The 17,711-nt window shown below is 40.0% G+C and overlaps 2 protein-coding genes across 4 annotated transcripts in view; one reads left to right on the forward strand and one right to left on the reverse strand.

Annotated features, from left to right (window-relative positions):
- PKD1L3 (polycystin 1 like 3, transient receptor potential channel interacting) overlaps nt 1-2,996 on the forward strand; it is a 69,034-nt gene extending 66,038 nt beyond the window's left edge. The window contains exon 34 of the mRNA XM_057314214.1: nt 52-2,996. The gene's annotated coding sequence lies outside the window, so the exon portion shown is untranslated. The remainder of the gene's footprint in view (nt 1-51) is intronic.
- Nucleotides 1-17,711, reverse strand: part of IST1 (IST1 factor associated with ESCRT-III) — a 29,694-nt gene that overhangs the window by 2,460 nt on the left and 9,523 nt on the right. Inside the window, exons 2-9 of one of the 3 annotated variants that reach the window (XM_026495142.4) lie at nt 9,333-9,435; nt 8,721-8,901; nt 7,089-7,176; nt 3,918-4,001; nt 3,306-3,416; nt 2,194-2,400; nt 1,484-1,576; nt 335-383 (exon numbers count right to left, since the gene is read on the reverse strand). In XM_026495142.4, the coding sequence (XP_026350927.1) occupies nt 335-383; nt 1,484-1,576; nt 2,194-2,400; nt 3,306-3,416; nt 3,918-4,001; nt 7,089-7,176; nt 8,721-8,901; nt 9,333-9,420 (901 nt within the window). In that variant the 5' untranslated portion in view covers nt 9,421-9,435. The remainder of the gene's footprint in view (nt 1-334; nt 384-1,483; nt 1,577-2,193; nt 2,401-3,305; nt 3,417-3,917; nt 4,002-7,088; nt 7,177-8,720; nt 8,902-9,332; nt 9,436-17,711) is intronic. The other 2 variants (XM_057314216.1, XM_026495144.4) reach the window with 2 other exon arrangements.

Genomic DNA, 17,711 nt, shown 5'->3' on the forward strand with positions numbered 1-17,711 from the left:
TAGATAGAAAGATAGCTAGACTGATCCATCGATTTCTTTTGGTATTTCCAGGTACAATGGAAGTTGAAGCAGCAGGAACATCAAGAACATGAGGTTGAATGAATAATGATTGATACCATTAACAGAAACAAGGAACTTGGGAGGTTCTCCGCAGCCAAGAGATATTTTCTTTTTGGACAAGAGAAATGCTAAGTTCTATTTTCATCCTATTACACTCTGGGAGAGGACGGGGCATGTGTGTAAAATGCCACAAACAAGGACACCATCTCTGAGACAGGAGCAGTAATGAGAACAGCAAAGGGTTCAGCACTGAGGGTTTCTGACTCACACTCACCAACAATCTGTGCAGAAGACACATTCTTATCAGCATTAATGTCATCAACCTAAAACACAAAGACTGTTACTAGGGGAGAAAGCAATGGCATTACTGCAGAAAGTACTGATACTGGTATAAGCCCCTATGTTTTCCAGAAGCTAAGCTGCTCAGCAGAAGCAACAGAACCTGCTCCAAAGAATCTGCCCCTCCACCCCCTGTACTCCTTCCTGATCTTCCAATCAGATATCACATTAAACTCTTAACCACCAAGCAGAGAAAAAGAAAATTCTTACCACACCATAACACCTCTCTTTGATACCTTCACCTTCTGGGCAGAGAGAAAGCACTAACCCACTGAATTCATCTCCAAGAGCCAAGTCCTCGAGTACTAAAGATCTACCTCATTCCTAGAAACAGTTGTGGGCAATGCTTCAATGCATGCAAGACTGAAACTTAAGAAAATCCAGGCCCGAGGGAAAACCAAAGGAAAGAACACTAAGCAAGTGCAGGAACCAGGGGGATCTCGCAGCAAACACCCTACCAATTTGTTTTCTCTATAATTGTATCAGATGGAAACACGTCTCAAAAGGCACATACTAGCTGAGGAAACAAGGCTGAGAGAAAAGGAGCCCTCTAATTCTGAATCAAAGCTGTGCAATCACCAACAATTCCAGGCACGGTTACCGTATTTATAACAAGTTTCATTTATAAGACTAAAATGCAAAATTAATGCTATAGGCTGAAATTTACTAACTGGACACTTCTGTTTAAGACAAAAACCTGGACACTATTCCTTTACATAGTACTGAATTTATAAAACTGGTATTTTAATTATGATATTCTAGCATCAAGACTACACTAGCTCAATACAATTCTCTGACTAGTTAAAAACCCAAAAGACTAGGTAAGTGCCCTACTAGAACTTTCTAAGAGATCTGCAACTCCTTCCTGATTCCTGGCTTAATTGCAAACAAAGCATTGCCACCAATGATGCTGCCACTGCCACCACCACCCCACTTCCAGGTAAAGCAACACAAAAATCCAAAGCAAGAGCAGTGCTGGTAACTAGGAATTGATTAAAACTTTGCCTTCCCTGTGGCCATTATTTTGCTCTCTCTTCATGGGATTCACTCTCCTGCTGCTTACAAAAGAGGCTCAAGCACTTACAGATTCATACGACGGGGGAGTTGCTGGTATCTGAGGTGGATGAATATTGGGAAAAGCCTGATAAGTCCCCACTGGCAATCCATTGAAATCCGACTGCAAGAGGAGAAAGGCAACATCAGAGACATGGCCTGTTTTGCCGTTTGAGGTTTGTGTATGGTAAGGGAGAAATACCTATATGTATTCAGTGTGAAAATTCAAGATATATATTCAATACGTATATATATTCAAAAGCTCCAAAGAGAAAAAAAATGCCCAGAAAGATTCCAGATTTTTAAAGATCTATAGCCAAAGGCTAGTCTTCAAATTACTAATCAACTGCTTTGATGACAAGGGAAGATTCTCATCAGACTTTCCTATTACTAGTAATGACCTTCACCCTCTTGTCTACAAAGGTTTTTCAATCTGGTAATAAGTAGTATTCATTTTTGGAAACAACTAGTATCCCTGCAACACATCCCAAAGATATTCAGTAAACCTAGAAGAAAAAAGTTTCTCTAGCACTATCTCTATTTTCCCACATCAATGAAAGACAAACCAGAAAATTTTCTCCAAATCCCAGTATTTTTTTCACAATATGATCACTAATACCAAATGTCCTTACTGCTCAATCTTCTTGTCAACCTACAACTCCTGTGTGTATTCATACATCCAATGTGTCATCTTCTGTTACACATTCTAGAGTTTACACCCACACTTCTATGGATACTTACTGGTCCCTTTGGAAGTGGGTAGGAGAAAGGAGTACTTGGAGAGGGCACAGGCATAGGCATGGGCATAGGCACTGGCACTGTTCCATCAGGTCCACCAACAGGTGCTGCAAAGCCACCCCCTCCTCCTCTTCCAGGGCCCCCTTTCTTCACATCATCTGTGAATCCAACATCAATAAGATCTGCCTCTACCCCAGGAGGAGCTTCTGCCTGAGAAGAAGAGAGAAACCTGTATCATTAACCCACATTGCGGGCCATGTACCCCCGAAGCAGATTCTGAGACGGAGACCAGTGTGGAGGAAGTTTACTGGGATAGTCCCTTGGGATAAAGACCTGTGGGGAATTGAAGGAAGCAGGGCTGGGCTGCCCTCCAGTCACAACTGCTCAGTCAATTCCTTAAGGAGCTCTGCAGCTGGGATGGGCCTGCAGCAGGTACCCTGACTGGGACAGAGTCTTTAAAACCCAGTTACTAAATAGAGGCTGTCCTGCAGGAAAGACTGGATGAAGCAGCTTTCTTCTGAGGGCCACCGCTGGAGTGTATGAACCACCAGTCATCAATATTCTCAAGAGCTGGGGAAATAAATGCTTTTACCCTTAAGTGTGTAGATCTGGGATGGAGAGTTGTGTGAGCAGCACACCAAAGAACCCACTACACCCACTGAACTGAATTGAATGATCACTATTTGTATATCTGCCCCCCTTACACTGTAAACCTCTTCAGGACAGTGACCTTGTTTTTATCTTTGTATTCTCAGCATTTTGTGCACTAACACGCGGCAGGCACCTAATAAATGTTTCAGAATCCATTTGGGGTCTTGGGGGCATTTCTTGCTTCAATTCCTTGAACCTCACTGAAAAGCAACAATAGTGCCACTCTGTATTTGTATCAACAGTTTGTACCTTTTCTAAGTGCTTTCCAGTCATTCATCTCATCTGATCCTTAAATACTCTTTGAGAAATGCAGGCATATTTCTCATTACCCAAAAAGGCACTAATTCGACAAAGGCTTAAACTCCCACACACAAACTTTAGTGCAAAGAATATGGTTATTTTTTAAGAAAGTGATATCCAGAGACTCATTTCCCCCTCTGTACTCTGAAAGACTCTATACTTACCATGACCACAGAGTCAGGCTCATAGGGCACATTGTAGTTCTTGGCAATTTCAATCAGGTATCTCTCCACCAGGATTTTGGGTGGGGCTTCCACACTCAGTTTGTGCATTAGCTGTAAGTAAAAGACCCAGGGTTAAAATCTATGCCAATTAGCCTAAGCTTAACCTGACTCACTTTTAAACTTTATTCCTCTTATTTTACAGGTAAATAGAGGGAAAAAAAGGTTCTGACCAAATGATTTTTTTTCAGTCACAAAGCATTATTATAAACCCATGCCCCTCTCATGTTCTCTGGTTACACGTGACCCAGGTGTTGGTAAGACTGATAATGCCGCCTTCCACATTTGAATTCATCCATTCTTTATCACCTCACTTCTACATCCACAAATCACAAGGGGCACAAAGGACTAGGGACCTCACAATCAGTGGTTTAGGGAAGGGGTAAGGAGTTGACTACACTGCCAGCCAGAGAGCCTTTTCACCCTTACTATGAAACATGCAACCCTAGATTAACTAGATTAACTGAGCCAAACAGTAGGACCCACTACAATCAACGCAAAATAACATGCCCACACCCTGTCTGCTGCATCATTTTTAACAAGTATGTTCATTACCCTGTCGTTCACAGTTCCAATCTGGTTGGTCCTACATAACTTGCCGTATTCCTTGCTATACTTGGCACAGAGCTGATCAGCAACCTATAGAGGAAAAAGAACAGTAAATGAAACCATTCTTACAGACTGCTTCAAGCTTCCTATCAACAGTAACCATGCTTCTATTATAGGATTTCAAAAAAACCAGGGCCTCTGAAACTTTTAAGGGATACATGTTAATTCATACTTATTTATCCATCCATCCACTGAGCTGTAACTATATTAGACATTATGATATATGCTATAAATACAATAAACAAAAACATTGTTCCTACTCTTATAATCTTGTAATCTCTAAGGAAAACAGTCATTACTCAATCACACAAAGATAGGAATGCACCCATATTAAGTGTCACCAAGGGAAAGTAAACCACACTGTCAATAACATAACAGTGACATTAGACCTGATCAGAAAAGTCATGTAAGGGGGCACCTGGGTGGCTCAGTCGGTTAAGCGTCCAACTCTTAGTTTCAGCTCAGGTCATGATCTCAGGGTTGTGGGATCAAGCCGCGCACTGGGCTACTCGCTCAGCATGGAGTCTGTTCAAGATCTTCTCTCCCTTTCCCTTTCCCTCTGCCCCTCCCCTCACTTGTCCACTCTCTCTCTCAAATAAAATCTTTAAAAAAAAAAAAAAAAAAAGGCAAGGCTTCCTGAAAAAAGGGATGCTTCACTGAGATGTAAAGGATGACTAGGAGTTAAGAGGGAAAGAAGAAGCACATTCTAGGAAAAGAAAACAGCATGTACAAAGGCCTCTGGTAGAATAACAGGGTGAATCTTCAAGCTGAAATAGTGTTGAGCCCCAGGGAGGAGTGTGATAGGAAATGAAGAAAGGCAGGCACAGGGGGCCGCACAATGAAGAGCCATGTAGGCCATATTAGGAATTGTTTCCATCACAAGAACAGCAGCTACTAAAGGGCTTTAAAGCAAGGGGTAGTGACAGGATCAGATCTGTGTTCTGAACACAACCCTAGGCTGTTTGATGGCATGCTGAACAGAGTAAAGGAAACCAAAGTAGGTGTAGGAAGAAGATTCAAAAAGTTATTGTAATAGTCCAGGCAGGAGATGCCTGGCATTGAACCAGAGTGGCCCCAACACCTGAGAGTTCAGTGAGGAGGCACTCATTGTTCAGTATGTAGACCTGGTACTTACAATGTAAGATTGTCTTTTGACTAACAGTTTTTGGTTGCCTTATATTATGAAGTTTTTACTATTCTTGTATTAATTTATCACTCTTTGTTTATGGCTTTTGGGTTTTGTGGTCTTTTCCACTATGAGATCATTTTTTTAAAAAATCTGCCTAGTCGTCTTCTAGTTCTTTTATGAGTTCATCTTTTTAAAATCATGTAAATCTGTTTCATCTTGAATTTTAATATAAAGGAAAACTACAGGAGAGGTTAAATGAAACTAAGGTTGGGACGCCTGGCTGGCTCTGCTGGAGGAGCATGCAACTCTTGATCTAGGATCATGAGTTCAAGCCCCACACTGGCTACAGAGATTACTTCATAAAAAGTTAAAAAAAAAAAAAAAAAAGACTGAGGTTAAAAGTCTATAAGCAGAAGCTGCTTCTGGGGCACCTCACTGGCTCAGCTGGTAGAGCATGGGACTCTTGATCTCAGGGTCTTGAGTTCAAGGCCCACACTAGGCGCAGAGCTTACTTTACAAAGAAAAGTGAAAGAAGCAAGCAAGAGTTACCTCTACTCTCTCCCCCATTCCTCTACTCACAAAACTCTTTGACTACCAGCCCTACCAGATCAGAATACAGGAGGCTTACTCTCTGGGGAGGTTTAACTAAAGGGATTCTGAACTCCAAGCAAAGCAGAGAGCAGAGACACTTCATGACAACAGAAAAATTAAGTATAAGCCTTCCACAAGGTAAGAATGAGACCTTTGGCTTCCTTCTCCTCTGGTTCTCAGAAATTCTGACAGCCAGCTTATACCCTCGGAGTAAAAAATAGGATTCCTCTCTGAAGAAAATGACCATACCGAGGAAGAAAACTAGTTCCTGATACTCTGGAGATCCTTTAAGAAAGGGCTTAGATCATTCAATAGTGAAGGCACCTGGCAATAAGCCCCACCCAGGCACACAGAGGTTCCAAGATGCTTCTTTAATGCCTCACTTTTAAATACAAACCAACAACTAAGGGTCACCAAAGTTTCGTGAAAAGTTAAAAGACATTACAGCTACGGGGCGCCTGGGTGGTGCAGTCGTTAAGCGTCTGCCTTCGGCTCAGGGCGTGATCCCAGCATTCTGGGATAGAGCCCCACATCAGGCTTCTCTGCTAGGAGCCTGTTTCTTCCTCTCCCACTCCCCCTGCTCGTGTTCTCTCTCTCACTGGCTGTCTCTCTCTCTGTTAAATAAATAAATAAATCTTTTTAAAAAATTAAAAAGTAATAATAATTAAAAAAAAGACATTATAGCTATGAAACAAAAGCAACAGACTATGAAATAAATGTTCAGAGAATTAAAAAGAGCTCTTAAAAATAAAACCATACAGAAGACAAGGAAATCTCAAAAAAATGGGTCAGGAGAGAGAGACTGAAACAATCTAGAGAATAAAACAAAAAATGCAAAGATGTAGAAAATAGGAGAGAACAACTCAATGGAATTTGTATCCTAGCAATCAGTGCCATATCCATGTTGTGATGGAGAAGTTTGTAACATCTATCTCTTCTGCTAGATTTTAAAGCTACAAGAGTAGGGTTGGTATCATATTTTGCTCACACTGTTCCCTCAGTGCCCACCTTATGTGTAACATACAGCTGATGAATATTTGTGGAATTAATGAATGAGGCAAAAAATGTCACCTTAAAATATTATTTTAACTTTCCTGGTTTACAGTTGTTTAAGAACTTTTCCTATTTGAATATAATTAAGTAACATTACAATAAAAATAAGACAAAACTGGAGACACACAAAACTTTGCTCTTTAAAAAAATTATTCAAGTCTGAAAACACTGTTCTGTTGCACTATGTAAGGCCTGAAAAGGAGGTAGAGACAAATTTATAAAGCCTGTTTCAAAGGCTGCATGAGAAGGGTACAAAATATCTGGTCAAATAGCAGAAGTGAATTATGTTAACCAACCTAACAATATGACAAATTACAGACATCACTGAAACTCGTTGTACTCACTATTTTCAACTCAGCCACTTCTGACTGGAGCCGAGGAGCAGCCCATATCAGTGTAGACACGGATTCAGCCAGACCAGAATCTAGTTCCCTAGTTAAGGGAAAAAATTAATAAAATTTAATATTCTTTAAAACAGGGGCACCTGGGTGGCTCACGTCATGATCCCGGAGTTCCTGGATCAAGCCCCGTATAGGGCTCCCTGCTCAGCAGGGAGTCTGCTTCTTCCTCTCCCTTTGCTCCCCCACCCCTCATGCTCTCAAATAAATAAAAGGTTTTTTTTTTTAAGATTTTTTTTTTTTTAAAGATTTTATTTATTTATTTGACAGAGAGACAGCCAGCGAGAGAGGGAACACAAGCAGGGGGAGTGGGAGAGGAAGAAGCAGGTTCCCAGCGGAGAAGCCTGATGTGGAGCTCGATCCTAGAACGCCGGGATCATGCCCTGAGCCAAAGGCAGACGCTTAACGACTGAGCCACCCAGGTGCCCCTAAGATTTTATTTATTTATTTGACAGAGTAAGCCAGAGAGAGCACAAGCCTGGGGGGAGAGGCAGAGGGAGAAGCAGACTCCCCACTAAGCAGGAAGCCCCATATGAGACTCAATCCCAGAACCATGGGATCATGACCCGAGCCAAAGGCAGACATTTAACTGACTGAGCCACCAGGCACCCCTAAATAAAATCTTAAAAAAAAAAAAAATTATTTAAATCAAACCAACAAAACCCTAGAATTTGTATCATATATACTTTATAGCCTTTGAAGTTCTTTCACGAATCTCACTGGATTCTCACAAAGAATTCTAGGATTTCTAACCATTTTCATCATCCTATTTTACTTCTGGAGAAATTCTGACAAGCCCAAGGTCAAAAAAGGAAATGGTAGAGCCAAGACTCAAACTTAGACCTTTTGATTTCAGAATCCTTTTCTTTTCAGTTGTCTACGTGGAGATCAGGCCTTCCAGCAAAAGTATTAGGAAAAAGGTCCTTGGGTATGTAAAGTAGTCCCCCTAATGCTACCCACCACATGCAGTAGGAGACCAGTATTACTCCTTTCTCAAATTCCCTTTCTCAAAAAGGTGACTTGATCTAGGTCTTCAAAATATCTTATTTCACTTCATTACAATTACACAAGATGAGTAAGTTGTAGAGACCTACTGAACAACACTGTGCATATAGTTAACAATACTGTACTACGCACTTAAAAAATGCTAAGAAAGTAGAGGGGCGCCTGGGTAGCTCTGTTGGTTGAGTGTCTGACACTTGGTTTCGGCTCAGGTCATGATCTCACAGTCGTGATATCAAGACCCCCGTCAGGCTCAGCGCTCAGCACTCAGCGCAGAGTCTGCCTGGGGTTCTCTCCCTCCGCTCTGCCCCCCAACGCCACTGCTGGTGCATGCACGCTCTCTCTAAAATAAATAAATATTTTTTTTAAATGTTAAGAGGGTAGAGATCTGATACCATGTGTTCTTACCAAAAAAAGGGGGGGGGGGAACCACAGGAAAATTTATTACCTTGATTGTGGTGATAGTATACAGGTGTATGCAGAAGACCAAACTCAAATTGTATACATATGTACAGTTTTCTTCTATAAATCATAGCTAAATTAAGATTAAAAAAAAAAAAAGACAAAATATCTTACTTCATAGACTGGATAAGGCCAAACCGAGCCAGCAGCAGATCACAATACAGCTCCAGAATCTCCATGGCCTCCACAAGGTAGTCTTCTCGGATAATGTGCTCCACCCGGATCCGAGCTCGTTCATCTTTCCCAGCAGCCAGATAATCAGCAATCTCTTTCCTTGCTTTCTGGGCCAGTTCAGCTAAGGCACAAATCCCATCCAGTCACATAGTAGCAGCACATTGGGCCCTGGTCTGCAGGAGACTTCCACCCGAAGAGCAAAGTGGGTGTTTCTAGTACATCCTAGCTTACTTCTCTCTTACCAAATCTAGTCCCAACTCATCTTGTCTCCAGAATACGCTCCTTTATCTAGGTGAGAAGATTGCTGTAGCCAGAAATTTCCACCTCAGGAGTCACATTACCTATTCCCTGCAAAAGAATGCTTCAAAATTCCCTGCAACTGAATGACTCAATCTAACTGGTCACAAAGAGCAGCAGTAATGTATCTAAAGCTTAAAGGATATGGGATCCCTAAGACTTCATAGTACTAGCTTGACAGAGCCAATATTAGGGTGGTAGAACCCAGTGATATATTTTGGAAAAGAAAATACAAGGCAATCATGCATTACTCACTTTTTTTTTTCTCCAATAGTTTAAGCCGGTTTATGACTAATCGCAAATTGACTCGTAAACGCTCAGCTTTAAATCCAGAGCCCAGCATGCTGTGCTGTTCCTCCTAGAAAAAGATAAGCACAGTTACTACTTTCAAGTTGAAATTATTCCAGTTAGAGGATGGATTAGCTGACACTATAAACCAGAATGGCTTCCTAATACAGGCAGAACAACAAGATCTGATTCACACTTCTTAAAGATCATTTTGGCTTGTGTGGAGAATGAATGGGGGAAGGCAGTAACAGAAGCAACAGGACCAAGGAAAAGGCTTTCACTATAGTCCTGACAAGAGATGGAAATACCTTAGACTAGGGCTGCATGACTGGATTTGAGACCTATCTTGAAGGAAGAGCTAAAACAACCTGGTAATGGATAAAATGAGTATCTATATATTGGTGTAGGAGTGGGTTGATAAAAAGACCAAGCAGCAGCAGGAAGGACTCCTACTTCTCCCAAAAATCTCATCAGGGCAGTGTCGAGGACAAGATTAACAAATTTAGAACCAAATTCAAAAACTTCTCCCATTAGTTCCTCACCTCCTCCTACTAAGTCTCAGCCTTTGGGAAAAAACCAGTGCCCAAGGTCACAAATATATTAACATTTACTGACATACAAAGAAATATACAAAGGGATGCAAAATCTAAGAAAAAAAACTGCTCTATAAAATTTAACAGAAGGCTATTTATCAAGACTTTCAATGAATAGGAAAGTTACAGTCAACAAAACCACTCTTCTATTATACCACTGTGCATTCCATATTGAGACAGCACAAATTCTATGTCTCACTGAATTCTGGAGTTGAACTTCAAAACATATCACATCCAAACAAAAGCTAGGTCTAACAAACTAACCAATAAACAGACAAACCAAAAAAGATATCTAATGTAAGAAAAAACACTAGGGATATTTGTCTGCTTGTGCATAAACCACGACTAAACATCAGATGTATTTTTCTTCTGTAAAATTGCCTCCAGAAGCTTTTATACATTTAATCATTAACCTAAGTCTCAGGTTACAATGGGGCTTGTATGTCATGAAACATCTGGGATGCATTACAATGAATTACGACCAATCCACAAGAAATATTTACCAAATATTTCTATATCAGACAATAGCTAAACACTGAAGATTTAAAATAAAAGAATAAAAATAGGGGCGCCTGGGTGGCACAGCGGTTGGGCGTCTGCCTTCGGCTCAGGGCGTGATCCCGGCATTGTGGGATCGAGCCCCACATCGGGCTCCTCCGCTAGGAGCCTGCTTCTTCCTCTCCCACTCCCCCTGCTTGTGTTCCCTCTCTCGCTAGCTGTCTCTATCTCTGTTGAATAAATAAATAAATAAAATCTTAAAAAAAATAAAAATAAAAATAAAAAAAGGTACAGTCCTTGCCCTCAAAGGAACTTATATTCTACCGGAAAAAAAACAGCTAAGAAAATCTGGCAACTATAATACTATTTAGTAACAAGTGTAATTTTAGAGTGGTTCTCAACTGAAAGTGACTTTGCCCCATATGGGACATTTGGCAATGACTGGAGACATCCTGGGCTGTCACGACTGGAAGGGATGCTACTGGCACTGGTGGGTAGATGCCAGGAATGCTGCTAAACATTCTACAATAAACAGGACAGTCCCCCACAAAAGAATTATCCAGCCCAAATATGTGCCAAGATTAAGAAACCTAATTCTAAAGAGAAGACACCCAATCTTAGAAACGTTACAGAATACTTTCCAGGAGAAGGAAAGCCTAAGTTGAGTCCTAAAGGACAAACAAATTATAAGGTAAAAAGAGGATGTGACTACCCCAGGCAGAGGAAGTGCCATATGTAAACTCCAGGTACCAGAGAGAACAAGAAACTTTCAGAGGAACACAAGTTCAGTACAGTTGAAGAATGGCATTAACTACAGTTTATCTCTCATAATCATAAATTTAAAACTTCAATTTGACAATTATTTATAAGAGAACAGGTGCTGTGGTAGGTTCTGGTGCTAACTAGATCCAGACAGTACCCTTGTTTTCAAGGCATTCATAACCAGACATGGATGGGAGGTAGAAAGACAGCTAGAAAAACAGTACCTAGCACTATCATTTGCTGTACCAGGCACTGGCCCAGGACCAACCAGGAACTAAGTGGTAGAATGAAGAATAAAATCTAAGTGCATCTAAATTCAAAACCCAAGTAAACAATCTTAATCATACAGTCCCATAGCATTTCAGCACAAAAATTATAACACTATATATTTTTTAATCCCTTTCAACAAATATTCACTGAATGTCTATAATACTGTGACAGGAGCTAGAGATACACTGGCACTGAAAAACAGACATGGTTATTGCCCTCATGGAGTTCACAGTCTAGTTAGAGAAAACTATCACCTCAGTAACTATAAAATAGCAAGTAAGTGGGGCTCTGGAGTTTATTCCAAGAGGGTTTAACCTCTTTGGCCACTTGCTTGGATACTGTTTTGAAGATAAAAGATAACATATCAGTGGTCTAGCAGCATCGCAAGGTATGACAGAAAAATGTCAAGATTTCTCTGTGGTTCTTAACTAATCTATAAGCAACAAAACTTTAGTATTATAAATATTTTCAAAAGGCTTAAGAACACATACATTTTGACCTATTAATTCTACTTCTAGGAACTTAGCCTAAAGAAACAGAGCTTCATTCAGACTTTTATATAAAAATATTTATCAGCATATTTTAAAACCAAAAAATGTGAATAACGAATTAATACTGCTTATTAAACTATAGTATATTTGTGATGAAATTTTATATAGTCACTAAAATTTTTAAAAAGCATTTACTGATGTGAAAATATATCAATAGTATCAGCTGAAAAGGCTGGACTACATATATGAAGTATGACCCCAAATTCTGAGTTTAAAAACACAAATGTAGGGGCGCCTGGGTAGCGCAGTCGTTAAGCGTCTGCCTTTGGCTCAGGGCGTGATCCCAGCGTTCTGGGACCGAGCCCCACATCAGGCTCCTCCGCTGGGAGCCTGCTTCTTCCTCTCCCACTCCCCCTGCTTGTGTTCCCTCTCTCGCTGGCTGTCTCTATGTCAAATAAATAAATAAAAATCTTTAAAAAAAATAAAAACACAAATGTAAACAAAGGCTGGACTAAAAAGAAAAAAGATTTAATTATTACTATACATAATAAAGTCTTTTCAAACCCAATGAGTTAAGACTAACAGTAGAGTTAATATTAAAAACCAAACCCACCTCAGAAAGCATATAATTTAGAATTTCTAAAAGACAAATAAATTAATTTGCCTCCTTAGAAAAACAAAATAACAACCCACCAGAAAACAATAATCAAGATCACCTTATCATAAGTGAATATACGGGGAATCTGGGAAAAAAACAACCACCTACGAGCTCACAGATACAGAGAACAGACTGGTGGTTGCCAGAGGTGGGGGGGGGGGGGCGGGGGGAAGGGCAGAGGATGTCAAAAATTACAATGAAAAATAAGTATGGTGCATTACTGAGCATCAAAAAAGTGCTTACAACTGTCCAGTAATTTATGACCATCACCTTTGACAAACAAACACGTTAAAAAAAGAGCACATGCACACTGTGTGCGAGCCTGTGATGAAGAACTAATGCAAGAAAAGGAGCACAAAGGAGAAATCTTCTCACTGGGTGCCAGTCCCTGGCCTTCATATCCATCAGCTCATCTGTCTCACCACAATGAGTAAGGGCAAGATTTGGGTTTAAAGCCCAAATGCAACATTACCCACACAGGGTGACCACTTAGCAAAAATATTACAACTGTGATTAAAAATGTAAACATGGTCTTGATATCCCTCTTAACTCAAATGCTCTTCCACTGAGGGCCAGTGGAAGGGGAGAGCTATGGAGAACATCCATTCTGCCACGGAGCTGTGGGAAGCTTCCAAGAAGAGGAAGGATGTGCACTAGGCTTGAAATGTAAAGAGGACTCTACAGACTGGCAATGCAGCAAAGGTTAACAGAGACTTGATTCTCAATCCTCACTTCTGTTCTTCTACCCCTGCTTGTGTTCTTGCTCTAACAAATAAATAAAATCTTAAAAAAAAAAAAAAGTCGAAGCAAAAATACTACATCTCCTCATCTCAAAAAAGAAAGCAAAAGTTAATAAGGACGTGAACAGAAAAAGAGTAGAACTGATTAATACATTAATACATATTTAGGAAAATTAACTTTACCAAAAAAATTAATTCACCACAACAGGTATCTAAAGTAAGCCAGACACTGAAAGACACATGTTAACAAAGGAAATGGGTAAAAAGGTGTGGTTTTAGCAACATGAAATGCTGGAGGGTATAAACATATATTTATTTCACATAACTGCCTAACATGGTCGGTGTCCACAAATGCTAGTTTAGGACCATGCTGGAACAGCCTGGGAAAGAAAAGATCCCAAGTCAAAAGAAAAGGGACTCTGAAGAAGAAAAGCGCCAAAATTCTCTGAAAGAGGCGCTTAACAAATGTTTTATGCTGCAAATAGAAATCGGATTCTGTGAAGGAAGTTGAAAATACTGAAGTGTGGCAAAGTTGTTTATATTTCACCTTAATCTTTTAGCTGCGGATGTTTGGAGAACAGAAACTCCAAAAGCCTATTGTAAATCTCAGTGGAAGGCAGATAAAAATAAACCCAAATTACTAATCTTATCATTCAGTAATAACATTTTTTTTTGTTCAAGTCTAAAACAGTAAGTAAAATCAAAGGGCCTGTTCAGGGACTCTAACAATCACGTTTCCAGCTAAAAACAGAGTAGCATCCACAACCTGGGTAATGTGAGAAGAATTTAATTGACTACGTACAAAGATGTGGGTAAGGTTTAGAAAAACCAACATAGGATAGTGTACTGCCCCAGAACCACTAACACATCCAGGCCTGAAACAGCATGATGAGGAACTGAAACCTCATAGGGGTAGCAACCCTGAAGAGGGGTCTGCAGACAGGAATCAAGCTCACTGACAGACGCATGGAGATAATTTGCAGCATCTGGCAAGAAAGGAGAAGGGAAATAAACACCTAGCCCTCATTCCTTCTGCCCTCTGGTCTCCTGGTACCTCCCATCTACCACCAACTGAAGAAAGGAAAGGGACCTATAAACACAGTGCACAAGAGTCAGCCTCCAAGGACATACATCAGAGGAAGGATGCTATGCAGCTCTGGAGAAGGTAACAAGCACAAAGACTATACAAACACACAAGACCAAACAAGAAGGAACCTAGATCTACCAAAGCAACCCCAGATTTACACTGTAGTTAAGATTTCAGCTAACCAGACTAGAAAACTGAATTTAAATGAATTGCCTAAAAAAAGAAAACTATGAGGGTACCCAGGTAGCTCAGTTGGTTGAGCAACCAACTCTGTTTTGGCTGGGGTTGTAATCTCGGGGTCATAGAATTGAGCCCCAGCGTGGGGCTCCTCACTCAGCAAGAATCCTGCTCCCCCTCTCCCTGTCCCTCCGTGCCCCCCAACTTGTGTGCTTTCTCTAAAATAAATACATCTTTTTAAAAAAAGGCAAGGGCCAGTTAAGCGTCTGCCTTCAGCTCAGGTCATGATCCCAAGGTCCTGGAATTGAGTCCCAGGTTGGGCTCCCTCCTCAGTCGGAAACTTGCTTCTCCCTCTCCCTCTGTAGCTCCCTTTCTGCTCCCCCTGTTTGTGCTCTCTGTCAAATAAAAAAATAAAAGCTTTAAAAAAAAAAAAAAGTGTTGGAAAGGATACGGAAAAAACTGGAGCCCCTGTGTACCACTGTTGGTGAGATTGTAAAGTGGAGTACCACTATGGAGAACAGTATGATAGTTCCTTAAAAAACTGAAAATAAAAAGACCATATGATCCAACAATCCCACTTCTGGGTAAATATCCAAAAGAACTGAAAATAGGATTTCAAAGAGATATTTGCACACCATGTTCCTAGCAGCATTATTCACTATAGCCAAGAGGTGGAAGTAACCCAAATGTTCACTGACAGATGAATGGATAAACAAAACATGCCGTTTATGTTTGTTTATGTATTCTGATACACATACAATAGTAAAGTCTGAGTCCATGTTGTAGCACATAACAGGATCTCCTTCCTTTACAAGGCTGAATAATACTCTATTAGTATATTAGTATTTAATAAAATGTATGCCTTAATGTGTAAGATAAATGTATACATATACCTTAGGATCTGGCAATCCCATTCCTGAACATATACCCTCAAAGAAATTTGTACAAGGGCCATGAAGACACATGCATAAGCATCCTATGGTAGGAAGGAGGTGACAGAATACCGTTATAAGAGGACAAATAAAATAAAATAAAAATAAAAATTGTTCGTTATAAGAGGACAAATAAAATTAACAGAAGCATACAACAGACTACTACGCAGCAATCAGAATTAATGAACTAACTATACTTAGAGCAATATGTGTAGTCCTTAAAAAACAGAACCAAGAGAATGCCTGGGTGGCTCATTCAGATGAGTGTCTGACTCTTGGTTTTGGCTTAGGTCATGATCTCCTGGATGGGTAGATCCAGCCCCTCATCAGGTTCCGTGCTCGGTGGGGTGTCTGCTTGAAGATTCTCTCCCTCAGCCCCTCCCCCACCTGAAGTCTCACTTTCTCAAATACATAAACCTTAAAAAAAAAAAAAAAAGGAAAAAGAAATAAAAGATACAAAGAGGGAACAAACAGAAACCTTAGAATTGAAAAAAACAATAACCAAGGTAAGAAACTCACTGATGGCCTCAATAGCAAAATGGAAATGACAGAGGAAAAGAGCCAGGGCACTTGAAGATAGATTAATAAAAAGTATCCAATTTGAAAAAGATTTTTAAAAAAATTGAAAAAGTGAACAAAGTCTCAAGAGATCTGTAGGGCAATAGCAAAGGATCTATTATTTGTGTCCTCAGAGTCCCAGAAGTGTGATACCAAAAAAATCATGAAAACCTAGAGGCTGAGGGGGCACCTGGGTGGCTGGATCAGTCAGTTAAGTGTGCAACTCTTGATTTTGGCTCAGGTCACGATCTCAGGGTTGTTATATCAAGCCCTGCATAGGGCTCCACACTCAGCTGGAGTCTACTTGAGATTCTCTCTCTCCCTCTCCCTTTGCCTCTCCCCCCCACTTGCATGCACACTCTCTATAAAATAAATCTTCAAAAAAGAAAACTATAGGCTGAAAACTTCCCAAATTTAGCAAATGGCATAAATCTATAGACTGAAAAAGCTTAGGGAATTCCAAACAGAATAAATCCAAAGAAATCTATGCACAAACTAATCATCATAAAAGTGCTGAAAACTAAAGATAAATCTGTAAAATACTGAAAGCAGCCAGAGAAAAAAATGCATTACTTATAGATAACCTATTCAAATGACTAAGAATTTCACATCAGAAATCACAGAGGCCAAAAAGAAGTGGAACAGTATTTCTAAATTGCTGAAAGAACAGTTAAGCAGGAATTCCATATCCACTGAAACTATCTTCAGAAATGAAGGTGAGATAAGGTCTCTGAAGGTCATTCTCAGATGAAGGAAAACTAATAAAAGAAGTTGTCACCAACCTGCTCTTAAGTTTTCTAGGCAGAAGGAAGTGATACCAGAAGGAAATCTGGACTATTAAAGGAAGAAATGGAAAAGATCTATAACTTGCATTACAGATATAAATATCTGGGAAATATAACAGATGACTCTTCTCTTGAGTGTCTTAAAATGCATTTTTAATAGTTAAAAGCAAAACTAGTAACACTGTCTAATGGGGTTTTCAATGTATGTAGATAAATACATAAGATAAACATAACATAATGGGATAAAGAGGGCAGGGTAAAGTGATGGATATGATGTTTCTATATTCCACAGGAAGTGGTAAAATACTGACCGTAGGTACACTGTGAAAGTACATCTCTTGTAATCCCTACAGTGACCTGTAAAAGATACGACACAAAAAACAAAACAAAAACCAAAAAAACTCAAGATTTTTTTTTTTAAGATTTTATTTATTTTTATTTGACAGAGATAGAGACAGCCAGCGAGAGAGGGAACACAAGCAGGGGAGCGGGAGAGGAAGAAGCAGGCTCATAGTGGAGGAGCCTGATGTGGGGCTCAATCCCATAACGCCAGGATCACGCCCTGAGCCGAAGGCAGTCGCTTAACCGCTGTGCCACCCAGGCGCCCCCCAAAAAACCTCAAGATTTTAAACTAGAATACTAAAGTGTTCAAATAACCCAAAAGAACCAAAAGCAGAAACAGAAATGAAAAAGAGGAACAGAAAACCTAATAAAATGGTGGACCTAATTTCAAATATAGTAATAATTACATAAAAAATTATATAAAAATGGTCTAAAAACAATTTAAAGACAGAC

This window comes from Ursus arctos, unplaced genomic scaffold, assembly GCF_023065955.2.
Source record: "Ursus arctos isolate Adak ecotype North America unplaced genomic scaffold, UrsArc2.0 scaffold_19, whole genome shotgun sequence".
Lineage (NCBI taxonomy): Eukaryota > Metazoa > Chordata > Mammalia > Carnivora > Ursidae > Ursus > Ursus arctos.